Source organism: Primulina eburnea, chromosome 5, assembly GCF_022965805.1.
Source record: "Primulina eburnea isolate SZY01 chromosome 5, ASM2296580v1, whole genome shotgun sequence".
NCBI classification, from domain to species: Eukaryota; Viridiplantae; Streptophyta; class Magnoliopsida; order Lamiales; family Gesneriaceae; genus Primulina; species Primulina eburnea.
The window spans coordinates 11,599,231-11,616,918 of NC_133105.1; the positions used below are offsets into that span (position 1 = coordinate 11,599,231).

General features: G+C 34.4%; 1 protein-coding gene across 1 annotated transcript; it reads left to right on the forward strand.

Annotated features, from left to right (window-relative positions):
* The first annotated feature begins 16,124 nt into the window (after window positions 1-16,124).
* Window positions 16,125-17,680, forward strand: LOC140831754 (uncharacterized). Its single transcript, XM_073195499.1, has 3 exons — window positions 16,125-16,753; window positions 16,867-16,974; window positions 17,347-17,680. The coding sequence occupies exons 1-3, from the start codon at window positions 16,157-16,159 to the stop codon at window positions 17,503-17,505; spliced, it is 864 nt and encodes a 287-aa protein (XP_073051600.1). The 5' UTR covers window positions 16,125-16,156; the 3' UTR covers window positions 17,506-17,680.
* Window positions 17,681-17,688: the final 8 nt, after the last annotated feature.

Below are 17,688 nucleotides of genomic sequence, written 5' to 3' on the forward strand. Positions count from 1 at the left end.
AGCATTGGGAGCCTAGGAACCGAGCCAACCTGCAAATCAACAAAACAAGCAAGGAACGTGACCTGCACAGGATGGCCGAGAATGGCCTATGGTTCTCAAAAATATTTTCTTGTGGTTTCTTGCTATAAAATCGAAACCATGCACATATATCATACTAAAAATATGTAGTACACTTGATTGATGAGAAAAAGGAAGAAAATACACATGCCTTAAGTTGTTTTTACAATAAACAACATGATATGTCGGACCGGGAGACAAGGCAACGGAAATGAAGAAACCTTGTTATTGTTGATGTCTTGGCCGAGAATGGGAGCTGCTAAACCTCTGAAATTTCGTGCTAGAAGGAGTGAAGAAGGTGGTGAAGGCTTGTGGTTAAATAAGGTGGTGCATGGGTGAGTAAATGATGTCAAGTTGGGGGGAACATGCATGATGAATGGGTGTCCTTTGTTTTGTTGTTGGGGGAGTTAAATGGTTTGGGATTGTGTGGAGTGTAAATGACCGAGAGTTGGCTTTCCAATTAGTGTAGGATTTTGTTTATGTTTTGCTAAGTAGAATCCTATGTTAGATAAGCTTTGATTAAAAGGTTAATTAAGCATAATCTTGATGAATTAAGAAGCCTACAATTAAATTGGCGATTAATTAATTATAGTAGACTTAAATCCACTTGATTTCATTAAATTAAATTATTTCTTAGCTCGAATAAATTTAAGAATATTTTTGGATCATAAAATTCATCTCCGATTTCCTATCTCCGGTCCGGTCTCGCGTATATATCTAAAAAGCTAAAATTTGAAATATGTGATTTAAAATCATTAAAAATAACATAAATGATTTAAATGCAATTAATTCAACAAATTCTTAAAATAATAACCATTTAAAATTAAAACATAGAAATTATGCACATATATACGCATATTGGTTTTTCGGTACTACAAGAATAGATTAGATGTGTTGTGCTATCATAATATATTTAATATAAATAAATTAACAAAACCAGATTTATCAATTGCAGCTATCTCGGTTGTTAGATTTCAAGATTAACTGTTTTCAGAAATCTAAAAGCTATCGTTAATTAATATGGAATGATATCGTGTCCAGTTGGTTATTGATAAGTTTGACAGGATACTGTGTTCGATCAATTAATTTAGGAAAACACAAGAATTTCAGCGGCTATCCCTATAATTCTAAAGTTAATTCCTTGGAACAATTTGAATAAATTATTTGTTAGCCGATGAACAGAGATATAATTAAATAGTATAACTCCCTTGAATCAGATATTTTTCATATTATATTCTTCACTTTATTCTAGTTGAGTAATTATCATTTAAATGTATTGTTTTCTTTTTTTGGATAAATTTAGTTTAGCATTTTATTAAATTTTTATCCCAATATCCCCCTGTATTTACATTTTTCTCAAAAGAAATCATCTCCGTTCCCAGTGGATTCGACCATACTTACCATTATACTAAATTTATTTAGATAGTAAAACAAATATATCAATGTCATCATTATTATTGTTGTTCTTATTATTATTATTATTATTATTATTATTAAGAATAAAATGAAAACATATGTAAACAAATTTTAGTATGTATCATTTATTATACTCCTTATTTTCTTATGCAGTTGTAATTTAAAAAATTATTATCAAATTTTTTTATCTAATTAATTTTTATGTAAGAATGGATAGTGTGTCTGTTATTTTATTCGTAGATGATAATGTTATTATAGGATATCATACTGTAAAATATAATGTCACTGCGTTGACGGCAACACGAGTATCACAATCTATTAATTTTCGTGTATTGAAGGAAATAGTGTACCGGCTGACAAATTTTGAAAGTTCAAAACTTAACTTAAAATTGTCAACAAAATATTTTGTAAAATCCTAAAATATATTATCCTGTAATTTGACATATTAGAATAATTATTGAGTTATAAATTAAAATAATTATTTATGTCAAATAATTTTTAAAAGCGTGTTAAAAATATGTATTCTAGAATATCGGAGAATTAAACGATATAAAATACGTATAGAGTTAAATAACACAAAAGAAGAAAATAAATGCAAAATGGGGATAAAAAGAGCATGAATTACTATTCTTATAAACTAAATTTCTTTATATTACATACCATATACATACACCCAAATTACCTTATAGAGAAAGAGAAGGAAAGAAGAGAGAATAAATTTTTTCCCCCAAACTCCCGTCACCACTGTAGTAGCTGCAGTAGAATAGTTGTAACTTCTCCGTCTGATGTTGAAACTCAAAAATTCTTTAAGGGTTCTGTTCCTAACTATCTAAGCTTCGATTCAAGACATAAATCAGTAATTTTGAGCAAGTATTCAACGAAGCTGCTGTTTTTCAGCTCGTTGTTGAGCAGCTTCTTGTTTGATTCAATGAGCTTTTGGCTTTTATTTCTTGGTTTCATAATGGTATATATTGAGATATTGTAGTCATGACCTAAATAGAACTTGTAGTGCTTTGTGTTGTTTGTCCTTGGCCAATGGAATAATCGAATTACGGTTAGTAATGGATTTGATATGAATTATCGATCAAAATGTGTCAAACCCACATTGTGTCTGAAGTGTGTAGCAAAGCTATTGTATTTCGGGCATAGGACCTTTGTACATTCGGATTCTGGATCTTTGGTTCTAATAAAAGTTTTATATCTATAAGTTATCTGTGAAATGCGACTAGAATTGTTTAATTCTATTAAGTATTGAAAGAGCTATGTCTACTTTCTTGACACTGCTCTGCTGCTAAAAATCTGTTCGTGAACAGATGAATCTATTGGGTTCAATTAAATTTTGGTCACAAAAGATTGAGAATTTGAATGTGGTTTAAACTAGACAAATTTAAATAATTGAGTGTATTTCATTTCCAATTGGTGGATATTTACTTGAGTAAATAATGAGTTAGATATGAATTTTATGCTCTTAGGTGTCGAATCTGGAACTGTAACAAAATCTAATTTTTATTGTTTTTGTTTTTGGGAATTTTATCGTGTCGAGACAATCGAAATTCTTGTCGAGGTCTTCTGATGAAATTTGAAAAATTAAGTTAGGATTCCAACTGTAGGACCGAGTGCTTACCGCTTTACCAAAAGCTATAGCTAGTGGTAATGGTGCAACTCAAATCTTTTAAACCGCACAGCAGCACAAGCACCACGGTTCGATCACTCTACCAAGTAGGGACAATTATTGCACCCAACAATCTCCCTCCCAATAATTGCAATCCTTGCAATCAATGGGAATCGAACCCGTGACCTTGGCTCTGATACCAATTGTAGGACCGAGTGCTTACCGCTTTACCAATAGCTATAACTAGTGGTAATGGTGCAACTCAAATCTTTTAAACCGCACAACAACACAAGCACCACGGTTCGATCGCTCTACCAAGCAGGGACAATTATTGCACCCAACAATCTCCCTCCCAATAATTGCACTCCTTGCAATCAGTGGGAATCGAACCCATGACCTTGGCTCTGATACCAATTGTAGGACCGAGTGCTTACCGCTTTACCAAAAGCTATAGCTAGTGGTAATGGTGCAACTCAAATCTTTTAAACCGCACAGCAGCACAAGCACCACGGTTCGATCACTCTACCAAGTAGGGACAATTATTGCACCCAACACCAACCATATATTTTAAGTATATTTTGGATAAGTATCTGATGAGTTATGATCCAAAAACCGAGCCTAGGTAAAAGCTGAAAATGGTAAAATATAAACTTTTGACGAAGAGTTGATTATATGGAATTTCTTAGACTTTAAATATGATTATAGAGTTAGAAAAATAATCGTAAGTGGAAAAATTGAATATTTTGGATAATAAATGCGTCGAGTTTAGATTTTAGAAATAACAGTTGAATTATTGGAATTATTGTCGATGGACTGGAAATTTACTCGAATTTCTATTTTATTAAATTTGTATGTCAAAGTGATAATTTGGAAGTTAAAGCTGACTATTTTTATCTTCGTGGATGGATATGTATGTTACAATCCAGTAACATATAATGGTAACACTTAAATTATGTTTTAAGCATACTTATGTGTTGTTATTTTTGTTTATGTGATTATGTGAATTGTTTGAGTTGTTGAATGCTTAATTGAGTTATATGTATTTATTCTAGGGCATACTGTTATGACATAAATGTTAAGCACTATTGTTCTTGTTGATAAGTTACTGTTATTCATTGTTATTCGACACTGGTTGTTCTATAACTTGGGATCAGTGTGTGGATGATAGGCGTATATTGATACACATGAAATCATATTTAAAATTGATCAATCCCCTTGTTAATGTAGCCCCCAGAGTGAGCGCTAGGATTGTGATATCCAGTTCTGTTTGTTTCTATCATTCATGTTATATACTGTTACAGCTGTATGGAGGTCGAGTTGGGGGTGTTGATTAGCACAGTATGGCATATCTCATATACTTAGTAGGGTGGTTTAGCTGCATGATGATGTAACTCCCCTATGTGTTTCTCGAACATTATTCTTGTTTATCATATAATTCTTTTGGCTCCATTTACCCCGTTGATATTGAGCCATGTTCACGCATTTCACATTTCATCTACATATATATGGATGCATGATTTATGTTATGGATATGTTTGTAGAACTGTTTCACACCAGAATCCTAACTTCAGTTGTTTACTGGAGAGAGTGGGCTGATGTGGTTGCTTTTGGGCACCAAAGTAAATCTCCCGGTGGTTTTGCAGCAGGCAGAGATTCCGCTGATGGAGCTTGTGGTTGAGGTTGGATTATTTGGTTTTGGTTCGTGGGAGTCAATCATCTAGCTATATTTATATATTCTGAGTTTTGGTAAGTTTTTGTCGCGTTTTATTATCCGAGGAGATGTCCCGTGTATCTGTATTAGTATTTGGATTGATATTTGCTTGTTTGAATTTAATTTGTGTTGTTTGGGAGCCTTGTCGGCTTATTTGAACTATTGCATGTGATATTTATGTTTTGTGCCTGGTCGGTACTTGCATGTGTTTTTTTATTAATACCTCAGCTTCGTCCTTGATTTATTTTCTTTAACAGGTATTTGAAATTTTTTTGGTATGTTCTATTTACTGGGAGGTCATGTCAAAATTTTTCCAGGCCTTGGGGTCCATTTTAAATTATTTAAACCATTTTTTCGCTGCAGATTAAAATAAATAATTTTTTTCATAATTAAACGTAATTTAAGTTATTGGGCCTCACATATTCCTACATGGACAAGTCATGTTGTGTAGAAGTGCATCTTGACATCAATGACAACAATTTACAGTTTATGCTGCATTCTAGTAACGAAATGTGATGTATTGAATTTTATATTGAAACAGATTTCATCGAGCATAATGTACATGTTGAAGTTCCTGAATCATACATTTCATGTATAACTGAAGGGTTCAATTATGTGAGATTTAATGATGAAGCAGATACTTCTACTGTTGTTTTTTCCAAACCAATAGATGAAAATCATTCTAATTCAAAGTATTGTACTGAGGAATGAGATTGGTATATTATGGGCACCGTAGAAGAAAATGTTTGTTGGCCAATTTCCACACGAGGATGAGATTATGGTGCAAGAGGATGGTACTTAGTTGACGCAAATCATTCAGGTATTGATTTTTCATTGAATGCACATACTAGTGGTTCGGGTCATGTATTGACGCCTGTCGTACTTGAAGAACAAATATCATGTGAGTTGTCATTAGATATTCACCTTGACGCCACCAAGATAGTTATTGAACCCGATACAACTGCAAGTGAAACAGATGAAGATGAGTGTGATGATGGGAATGCAACATTTTCAAATATTCGTGCATCTGCCTTACCTGTTGATCCATCCGTATATGATGCACCTCAATTCTTTAGTACAACACATGATGAGCAATGTCTGATTCTGTTGGAATTCAGTCTGCTTCGAATTTGAGTTATTATAACACAAGATAGAGGAGAACTTTGCACAACATGATTTTTAAAGATAAAAAACATTTGATAGAAGCATTTAAAGAAACAAAATGGAAGCCTCCCCCCTTGGGACAGTTGCGACTTGATGTTGATTTTGGTTTTCAGGAGCTCCTCGGTAATTATAGTGTGGGTGCTTTGATTCGAGATCTCTTTGGTACTATATGCTATGAGTATCCGCCAACCTAGAGCAGTGGTGGAAGCAGAGATTACAACTATTCATTTTGGTATGTGGCTAGCAATGCAAGGTAATTTTAATGGTGTGTGGGTGTTATCGGATTCTTTAATTGTTGTCCAATATGTTACTTTTTTGGTCTGAAATCTTAAAGATCAATGATTGTTTGTGTCGAATATTTTGGATATACTAGCTTCTAGTAGATTTAGGAATTAGGAGTTTTGATCATGTTAGTAGATGTGCGAACGAAATAGTCTATATACCTATAAAAGTGTGGATGAAGGGCATTGTTTTCCAATTGTGCAATGATAAAATTAACCTTCTATACACACTTCAAGATTAGAATGTAACTCCTATATTAATTTTATCAAATAACTCATCTTTATACTACATTTAAATGTTTTATCCTTTTAATTCTCTCTACATGTTTTTCCAATGATTTTATTTCTCTCTACATGTTTTTCCAATAATTTTATTGTACTTTTGTAATTATATTTTTATTGAAATTTCTATTAAGTAATAAATTATAATATCACAAAAATATATATGAACATCTATTTCTTTTGTTATATTTCAAATTTTAATGGTTAAAATCATATAGTTTCAAATCTATATTTAATGATTTTTATATGAGTTTATTTGATATTTACCATTTAATCTTATTTGAATGCACGTTTTTTTAAATATATTGATTTATTTATTATTTTAAAACTTATTTAACAAGAAATTAACAGTCATCAATGTTAGTTTACGAAAGATCGATATATAGAATTTATTATCCATGATATATAGAATTGTAAAAATAAAAAGTAAAAAAAAAGTTAAGAGATTAAATTAAATATTATGAGTTATATTTTACTATCAATATTACTGTAATGCCCGAGAATTTGATTACTGTAATCTGAAATGATTTGAGTATAATTACTGTAATCAAACGTTGATTAATTGCTAGAATTGTGATTAGCAAATATCACAGGAACCAAATAAGACATGAGAGGTGAAGCCGGGCGTCGGTACATTATAAGCTAAGATGTTGGACAGAACATCTGGCGCCCGAGCGGTAGAAAAGAACCGCCCGAGCGCCAATGCACCATAATTATAGAATTTGGTCAGAATGTATGGCGCCCGAGCGGTAAAGAATTACCGCCCGAGCGCCAATGAATGACAAGCGTGGTCTCGGAAAAGAAGGCTCCGCGCTCGAGCGGTATATTTTAACCGCCCGAGCGCGAGTCATGCAAAATGTAAAGAAGCCACGTTTGTATACAGGCGTGAGATGTATATATATATATATATATATATATATATATATATATATACAAACGTTGATCGAGTCATCCGGAAGAAATCGAGAAAAGCTTCTGTATATATATTGAAAATCCTTACGCCTTTTGCGAGAAATCCGTCCGTCTGATTTTGAATCCGAGTACAGTACCGAGTTCCTATCGACGTAGGCTACAACTTGACGTAAGTTTTGCTACGTTTTGACATGTTTTGAAATTAGACTATTGTCAGAATTGAATAGAATTCATATATGATGTTCTTGTCATGTTAGACATCATATAATCGAAGTCAGATTGAGAAACAGACTGATTATGTAATTGCTATGATTTTCGGATGCAATTTGACTGAGAATTCATATCAGATATGTATTGTTATTGAGATTATGACTAATATCGATATCTATTATGAGTTCTGGTATTATATCTGTGATGTTCGGACTGACGGGGATTATCGAGACTGTGTTGTTATACCGTCGAAACATCAGTTGGTTGATATTGATCAGATTCGGTATTGATTTAGATTAGATTGTGATACCGTATGTCGATTGGCATTAATCAGATTATGTGTTTTGATTTGAATATTGATCAGAACAGGTTCTGAATTGAGTTGTATATTGATATTATATTTGTTCGGTATTGTTATTACCAGATTGGGAATGGACCGAGATAGAGTCGGGATTTCTTCTTCTTCTGAGCGAGAAGATAAAGGTATAAATTAATGTTGAGTTGGGATTGCACAACTCGAGTGAGGTTTGACTCGAGTTTCCCTAAATCACATACTTTACTTATTGCATTGATATTTGCATTGAGTTGATTGATATACTTGTTCTCTTGAATTATAGATAACAGGTGTTAGACGAGTAATCTTGTGACAGAATTGCCTGATAGTGGTAGGATTACCACGGGCACATTGCACGATGTCATGAGATAATGTATTGGCGGAAGTGCCATAGTCTGTCAATGGGTAATTGGCTATCGATGTGGATAGAATTATAGCTCCTTCTATTACTGATGATCAGTATTGTATCGATGTGGATAGAATTATAACTTCTTCTATTACCGTTGATCGATGTTATATCGATGTGGATAGAATTGGAGTTTCTTCTATTACTGGTGATCGATACTATAATGATGTGGATAGAAACAGAGCTTCTTCTATTACTGGTGATCGATACTATATCGACGTGGATAGAACTGGAGTCTTTTCTATTACTGTTGGTCGATATGGAATGCCAATGTCTGGAAACCGGGATCCCTAGGCTAGGACTGAGTCTAGTCTAAAACGTAGAGTCACGAGTTTGAGTGACAGTTATATTGATTTGTATTGAGGGATGTTAATTTATGTTCCTGAATATGGTTCATGTTCCTTGCTGTTCCTGATATTGGTACAGGTTTAGAATAGGAATTATTCTTGATATTGATTATGTTCCTGAATAGGGTACATGTTTAGAATATGATTTATTCTTGTTATTATTTCATGTCATGATTTTGATATGGGATATGATTTTCTGTTATATGCTTTTATATTGTTTATATGATTGCATGTATACATGATTTATACTGGGATATGTATATCTCACCGAAGTTATCCGGTTGTTGTCTTGTTTGTATGTGTGCATGACAACAGGTGGGACAGGATAAGGGTCAGGAAGAGAACGAAGCTGGACTAGATAGCGTGGAGATCCGGGCTTCAGAAGCAACTTAGGATTCAGTAATGATATGTAATTGAACCTAGTTGAATTATTATAGATAACATCAGATTTGTAGGTTTATGTTTAATATGTAATTTGAATTTAATTACATTATGTTTCCGCTGTGTAATTTAGAAAAAAAAAAATTTAGACCATGTTTATTATATTTGATTATTTATTCCTAAAGACGATTAAGGAATGAATTAACGTCCGGGTCCCCACAACAGGTGGTATCAGAGCTTAGGTCCTTGAACTGTAGGTTCCTTAGCACTGAGATAGAGGAGAGTGAGCGGGGTAGAATGAGTTTTCTTTCCTTGCATGTGGTTGCTAGCATGTGATTGATTATAATGTGGAATTACATTGTGTATGCTAGCATGATATTATGTTTTACTGCCTGGACTTATATGGCATATGATTGAATATAATGTTGAAACTACATTATATATGCTATGATTTCAATATGTTTTACTGTTTAGAAAGCTACATGTTACCTGAATATCTGAGTTGATTTGGTAATATGTATTATTTGAAACTGGATCAGAACCAATTCTTGATCAGAGGTAAGCTGATCAGGATTGGGATTGAGACGGATTTGTCTCCTATTACTACTAACGTCTGTGATTTTCAGATATTCCTCCTAGAAGGATTCCAGAAAGAGGTAGTACTTCGTCTGATCAGATAGATGCATCAGAAACTCAGATGGAAATAAAGCTGAGAGAGTTTCAGTTATTGCAGCCGCCGATTCTGAATGGTATCGAGGCATCCGAAGATTGTCAGAACTGGTTTGATGACATAGAAATACTGTTTGATTTACTGGATTGTACAGATGAACAGAGAGTTAAAATGGTACCTTATCAGTTACGAGAAGCCGCCAGGAGTTGGTGGATTACCATTAGAAGAATGTGGGAACAGAAAGGTACAGTGATTTCGTGGGAAATATTCAGAACTGAATTCTATCGACGATTTTTCTCAGTCTCGTACCGAGAGGACAAGAAAGCAGAGTTTAAGAATTTGAGCCAAGGTCAGTTGAGTATTGATGAATATACCGCCAAATTCTCTACTCTACTGTATTTTGCTCCTCAGATAGCTGGTAATGATGAAGCTATAGTAAATCAGTTCATCAGATGGTTGAATTCGGAGGTAGTTGCATTTATGAATCTGCAGCGACCTTACCATTTTGCTAACATCTTGAGGAGAGCAAAGAGAGCTGAGGCAAGTCTGATTAGACAATTAACAAGGTTGTGTGTGATGCAACCTCAGACACAGCAATCCCCTCTCCGATTTGATCGCGGCAGCACGAGTGGGAAGCAGGATTTGCTGAAAGCTCGAAAGAAACCATTCAAGAAGTTAGGGAGTGGTTCATCTAGCTCTAGCAGTTCTAGTCCGAGTTATACTGGAACCTATTGCAGGAATTGCGGTGGAAGACATTCCACGGAGCAATGCCGGGGAGTAACTGGTAAGTGCAATATCTGTAAACAACAAGGACATTTTGCTAAAGCTTGTCCACAGAAGGGTCCCCGAAGATTCCAGGGAGCAGAATCCTCTGGTGGGAGGGATCGAGAAACAGACCCAGGACACACTTGATGATACAGTGACAGGTACTGATCTTTTATGAATATGTTGCATATGTATTGATATATACTAATGCATTCCTTATGATTATACTTGATTGAGTTGCATTGATATATGTTTTACCTGTTGGGTCTGTAATTACTATAGTATTGATTCTTTACCTTTTGAGGAAAGAATTTGATATCAGTGATATTCTGTGATATATTGTATACTGTAGTGAGTTGAAAATGAGATTGAATTAGACTCGATTGTACTTGTATTGTTTGATGATGACTGCATGATGGATATTGATATATCGAACAAGTACAGAGTTATTTTAGATCCTTGCCAGGAGATGGTAAGAGTCGGACCTGAAATGGCCAAAGAATGAATGATATACGGTAAGGTTTCTTGATTTTGAAGTCCTTGATATCCGTATTATATAAGATTCGATGATTATCGAAAGGAATGGAGTAATTCCTCATATATTCAGTTGATTACTGAAGATGAGCCTATCAGGGATTGATTTACTAGTAGCAGGAAGTTTGCTATAGTCTTGCAGATGAAATTTCCGGTTTGTCCTGTATCAGGGAGAGTGATTTCAGCCTTGATGTGATTCCAAGTATTGGTTTCATTTTAGAATTTCTTATAGACTGATACTGATTGAATTGAGAGAATTGAGATATCAGTTGAAAGATTTATTGTCTGAAGAGTTAGAGTTACATCTGATTGTATGTTTCTTTGTAAAGTATTTCAGTTCCAATTATGGGTTGATAAATCCTGTGTTCAGAGATATTCTGATGATGTATGCTCGTGTTATCTATGATATTTTGATATATTCGCAGCGTATGATTGATTGAATCAAACAGTGGAAATTGTATTTAATATTCTGGGAACCGAGATTGTTATATATAGAATTGTTCGGATATGAATCGGGATCAGAATCTGTAATATTTGAAGATAGTATGCTGATTGAGTATAGCCCAGTGAGACCGTGATCAGTGGCTGAGAACGACAATGAATATGGCAGAATTTTCGAAATATCAGAAATGGCGTTCTATGCAGTTATTAGATCAGTATTGCGTATTGATATTTTGAATCTGATCCGATATTATTATCATTCTGAGTCCGTGTTTGATACCGATTGATATGAACCGTCGAGCTTATATACAATTCAGTCGAGTCAGAACTGATTTTGAAGATTTAAGCAGTTCAGAAGTTTGATCAGACTATTCAGAACTTAATTTTGATAGTCGGAACCGAATACCAGGTAGGTATTTCTCTTTAATTTATATTATTAGCTGATTTGTTTGTGTCAGATATTCGAATTTGAAATGACAGGTATTGTCAGATGCACACAATAGTAGATTCAGTACTATTCTGGTAACAGGAAATGTGTGATAATTCGAATAGACAGTTTTGAAGTAAACAGATAAAAATCAGTTATGTCAGAATTTGTATTGAAATGTCTAAATCGCTGACAGATGAAGACAGAAAGATAGAAACTTTTAGATTAAATATCTTGATTATTGATTTTTAAATAGAAATGGGAGTACATTTCTATGGATGGTGTGATGACACTACTGTAACCTTGCCAAGATAATGGTTATGATTGAACGATTGTTCAAATCTGCATAGGTTATATTATACAGGATGACGTACAAATATGACCAGACGACTGAGAGGTATGTCAGAAACGGGAGTCAGATTGTATTGAATGCCAGAGTTGATTTTATCAGACTGTGATTTTCGTTTGATTTTACACTTTTGGCTGGGTCTATAGCATGATTTTTGATCTATGATTTACAGATTGACGGATAGACGAAGTGAACTATCCTAATACTGGAGGATATCCAAGAAAGGTAGTGTTGGATTATAGCACTAATTGACATGATTCATTGTCACTTGAGAAATATTGTACAATAATCGCTATCAGATGAATATCGAAATAGCTTTAGTCGAGGTATTGTACAATGAGAACTGTGAATTTCCTTCGTATGGGAATGATATTACAGTGATGCTTGAGAGCAAATTTGCTAAGATCAGTGATCTGATAAAGAAAATTAAACTGATTCAGAAGAAAGGAGGATAGCTCAGAATACATAAACTAATAAGCCAATGTAGGACGATGACTGTTGGTATTTGAAACTGAAGATTGAGTATATCTCTGACTGAGATATTGATTGTTATGAGTTGTTGATGGGTATATACAGATGCTGTATAGCCATTGTTCTGAAATTAATTTTTATCACGAATGATGTTGTTGATATGAGCTTATTGCAGTTTCTGTATATCTCCTTCCTGTATCTGATTTAAGATATGATCGGATTATCTGTATAACACGAGTTGAGTGTTTGTGATTTCGGGGACGAAATCATATCTTAGAGGGGGAGAAATGTAATGCCCGAGAATTTGATTACCGTAATCTGAAATGATTTGAGTATAATTACTGTAATCAGACGTTGATTAATTGCTAGAATTGTGATTAGCAAATATCACAGGAACCAAATAAGACATCAGAGGTGAAGCCGGGCGTCGGTACATTATAAGCTAAGATGTTGGACAGAACATCTGGCGCCCGAGCGGTAGAAAAGAACCGCCCGAGCGCCAATGCACCATAATTATAGAATTTGGGCAGAATGTATGGCGCCCGAGCGGTAAATAATTACCGCCCGAGCGCCAATGAATGACAAGCGTGGTCTCGGAACAGAAGGCTCCGCGCTCGAGCGGTATATTTTAACCGCCCGAGCGCGAGTCATGCAAAATGTAAAGAAGCCACGTTTGTATACAGGCGTGAATTGTATATATATATATATATATATATAAATATATATATATATATATATATATATACAAACGTTGATAGAGTCATCCGGAAGAAATCGAGAAAAGCTTCTGTATATATATTGAAAATCCTTACGCATTTTGCGAGAAATCCGTCCGTCTGATTTTGAATCCGAGTACAGTACCGAGTTCCTATCGACGTAGGTTACAACTTGACGTAAGTTTTGCTACGTTTTGACATGTTTTGAAATTAGACTATTGTCAGAATTGAATATAATTCATATATGATGTTCTTGTCATGTTAGACATCATATAATCGAAGTCAGATTGAGAAACAGACTCATTATGTAATTGCTATGATTTTCGGATGCAATTTGACTGAGAATTCATATCAGATATGTATTGTTATTGAGATTATGACTGATATCGATATATATTATGAGTTCTGGTATTATATCTGTGATGTTCGGACCGACGAGGATTATCGAGACTGTGTTGTTATACCGTCGAAACATCAGTTGGTTGATATTAATCAGATTCGGTATTGATTTAGATTAGATTGTGATACCGTATGTCGATTGACATTAATCAGATTATGTGTTTTGATTTGAATATTGATCAGAACAGGTTCTGAATTGAGTTGTATATTGATATTATATTTGTTCGGTATTGTTATTACCAGATTGGGAATGGACCGAGATAGAGTCGGGATTTCTTCTTCTTCTGAGCGAGAAGATAAAGGTATAAATTAATGTTGAGTTGGGATTGCACAACTCGAGTGAGATTTGACTCGAGTTTCCCTAAATCACATACTTTACTTATTGCATTGATATTTGCATTGAGTTGATTGATATACTTGTTCTCTTGAATTATAGATAACAGGTGTTAGACGAGTAATCTTGTGACAGAAGTGCCTGATAGTGGTAGGATTACCACGGGCACATTGCACGATGTCATGAGATAATGTATTGGCGGAAGTGCCATAGTCTGTCAATGGGTAATTGGCTATCGATGTGGATAGAATTATAGCTCCTTCTATTACTGATGATCAGTATTGTATCGATGTGGATAGAATTATAACTTCTTCTATTACTGTTGATCGATGTTATATCGATGTGGATAGAATTGGAGTTTCTTCTATTACTGGTTATCGATACTATAATGATGTGGATAGAAACAGAGCTTCTTCTATTACTGGTGATCGATACTATATCGACGTGTATAGAACTGGAGTCTTTTCTATTACTGTTGATCGATATGGAATGCCAATGTCTGGAAACCAGGATCCCTAGGCTAGGACTGAGTCTAGTCTAAAACGTAGAGTCACGAGTTTGAGTGACAGTTATATTGATTTGTATTGAGGGATGTTAATTTATGTTCCTGAATATGGTTCATGTTCCTTGCTGTTCCTGATATTGGTACAGGTTTAGAATAGGAATTATTCTTGATATTGATTATGTTCCTGAATAGGGTACATGTTTAGAATATGATTTATTCTTGTTATTATTTCATGTCATGATTTTGATATGGGATATGATTTTCTGTTATATGCTTTTATATTGTTTATATGATTGCATGTATGCATGATTTATACTGGGATATGTATATCTCACCGGAGTTATCCGGCTGTTTTCTTGTTTGTTTGTGTGCATGACAACAGGTGGGACAGGATAAGGGTCAGGAAGAGAACGAGGCTGGACTAGATAGCGTGGAGATCCGGGCTTCAGAAGCAACTTAGGATTCAGTAATGATATGTAATTGAACCTAGTTGAATTATTATAGATAACATCAGATTTGTAGGTTTATGTTTAATATTTAATTTGAATTTAATTACATTATGTTTCCGCTGTGTAATTTAGAAAAAAAAAATTTTAGACCCTGTTTATTATATTTGATTATTTATTCCTAAAGACAATTAAGGAATGAATTAACGTCCGAGTCCCCACAATTACTGTTTCATTTGTATTAATATGTTTTTAAGAGTTAGTCATAGTGATTTTAAATTGATAATTATTTGTCTTTAGTACGCTTCGTTTTTGTAGATTATGATTTATACATTGGTAAAATACATTATTTGGTTGATTTTTAGGTTATTATGATTTATACGTTGTGTTTGAATATATAATTTTTTTAAAATATTTTGTTTCAGTTCATTTTGTTTTATATATTATGTTTATTACAATTTATTATATAACATAAAATCAACTGCTTGAATTTTAATCTGAGAAACAATTTTGAAAGTAAGTTATATAAGTTCTTATAAATCGTCTAATATGATAAGAAATTAAGCTCAGATAAATAACAAAATGATTCAAATTATTTTTTAGAAAATCATATTTTTTTAATTTTTATAATATAATTGAAATTACGTGTAACATACGTGCATCGTGATAGTTCACTTATATGGCACATTACGTTTTGTCTCAACCTTCATCTTCGTGTTGGGTTGATGGTTGTAGCTACTTCTCACTTAATTAATACATAAATTTTTTGTTCCCTGCAAATATATATATATATATATATATATATATATATATATATATATATATATATATATATATAACAAATGCATGCAACGGACGATCGCCATACCCACACACGTACATGTGTATATATATGTGTGTGTACATATATGCTGACTAAATTTTTAAACTATATCTGATTTTTTTTGGAACAAAGCTGAGCTGAAAATCTGCAGAGAGAAATCAAGATGAGTGATCAAGAAACGATTCTCTTCCATGAAATCCAACAGGAAGACACCAACTTCGAAGCCGATGCTTTGAACCGCCTGCACCTCTCAACCGCCGTCCATCACCATCACCCCACAACCGCCACCCCGTACCAAACCGCCGCGGAGCCGCCTGAAAGCTGCACGACATACAGTAACACCAAGAAAAGACAGTTCCTCCCTCCAACGGTGTTTCAAGAACCATCTAAAAGGGCCAACCTCCAATGCTCTTGTCCCCACGCCCCCAACGCCGCCGCTAACAACAACAGCAGCACAAACCCTTTTCTTGGTTTCACCGCTCTTCCGCTTACACTCCCATTTCCGAGTTCTCCTTCACTTCCTCTTCGACGCACTATCTCCGAGCCAACTCATTTTTCTGGCAATATACTGAACCCGCCATTGCAGGAGGGCCCCGTGATCAATAAAAAGGAAGCGGGGTCGTCAACAATTCTCCGGACAATATCGGATCCCACCCCTGTTGCCAATCTCAAGGCGTCGAACGCCATCACGCCGCCACGCCCGCCACCGTCAAGGAAGTTTATGGATTCTCTGAGCCTCGGGGAGAGCCCTGATACCATGGTTGAATGCTCTGTCGAATCTTTTCGATTTGACCGATGATCGTTTGTTCTCCTAGTATAATTTCATCTCTTTCTTGATTAGGAAGTTCTTATAATAATTACGTTTTATTGCAGAGATTGAAGAGAATTAAAGAGAGGTTAAGTGAGATGAATCAATGGTGGAATCACGTCATGTCTGAAGAGGAAGAGTATCAAGAAGATGAATGTAAAAACATATCGAAGGTTTCACCTTTTCTGATCTTTCTTTCTATCATAAATTTTTCGTCTCCTGAATTTGAAGTTTGCTATATTTTACAGTTTGATGCTAATATTTACAAATTATTCATTTTTTCTTCGGATTTTTTGGATATTGATGTTTTTGGATTACGGGACAATCTCGAATTTCTGGGATTTTTTTATACTCTGAATAGATAATATAGTAATCTTGTTTATGCATGATGCTGAATATTTGAGCTTATTCCCTCTTTATTTTAGTAGCATTTTCTGATCCAGCAGGCCATTTTTTTATCTCGGTATAACTAGAACCCTTCAGTAATATTTGCCATCTTTGTCGAATTTCTGATCACGGAAAGTATGTATTCGATAATATTCCAGGACGAACCCGAGACCGAAACGGAGAAGCCTCAGGAGGAAGCTGTGTGGGTGGAGCAGAATGGGAACTGCTTGGTTCTCCATTTCAAGTGCCCCTGTGGAAATGGCTATCAGGTTCTGCTAAATGGAAACAACTGCTACTACAAATTGACAAGTTTCTGATCTTTTCTGCATCCATGTTAGACAAGAACCAATGGTGCTACTGCAAAATATTAGTCACTATTTTTCTGTTTTCACAAGAACTAGCTCAGTTCTTGCTGTGCAAGTTGAAGAATTTGACTGCATTTTCTGTACTCATTTTTCCAAGATTTTTTTAGTAAAACATGAAACAAATTCGATCCAAAA

Coding starts and splice junctions, on each gene's coding strand:
- LOC140831754 (XM_073195499.1), top strand. CDS start 16,157: ATGAGTGATCAAGAAACGATTCTCTTCCATGAAATCCAACAGGAAGAC. Junction 16,754..16,866: donor GGGAGAGCCCTGATACCATG/GTTGAATGCTCT, acceptor GTTTTATTGCAG/AGATTGAAGAGAATTAAAGA. Junction 16,975..17,346: donor AATGTAAAAACATATCGAAG/GTTTCACCTTTT, acceptor ATAATATTCCAG/GACGAACCCGAGACCGAAAC.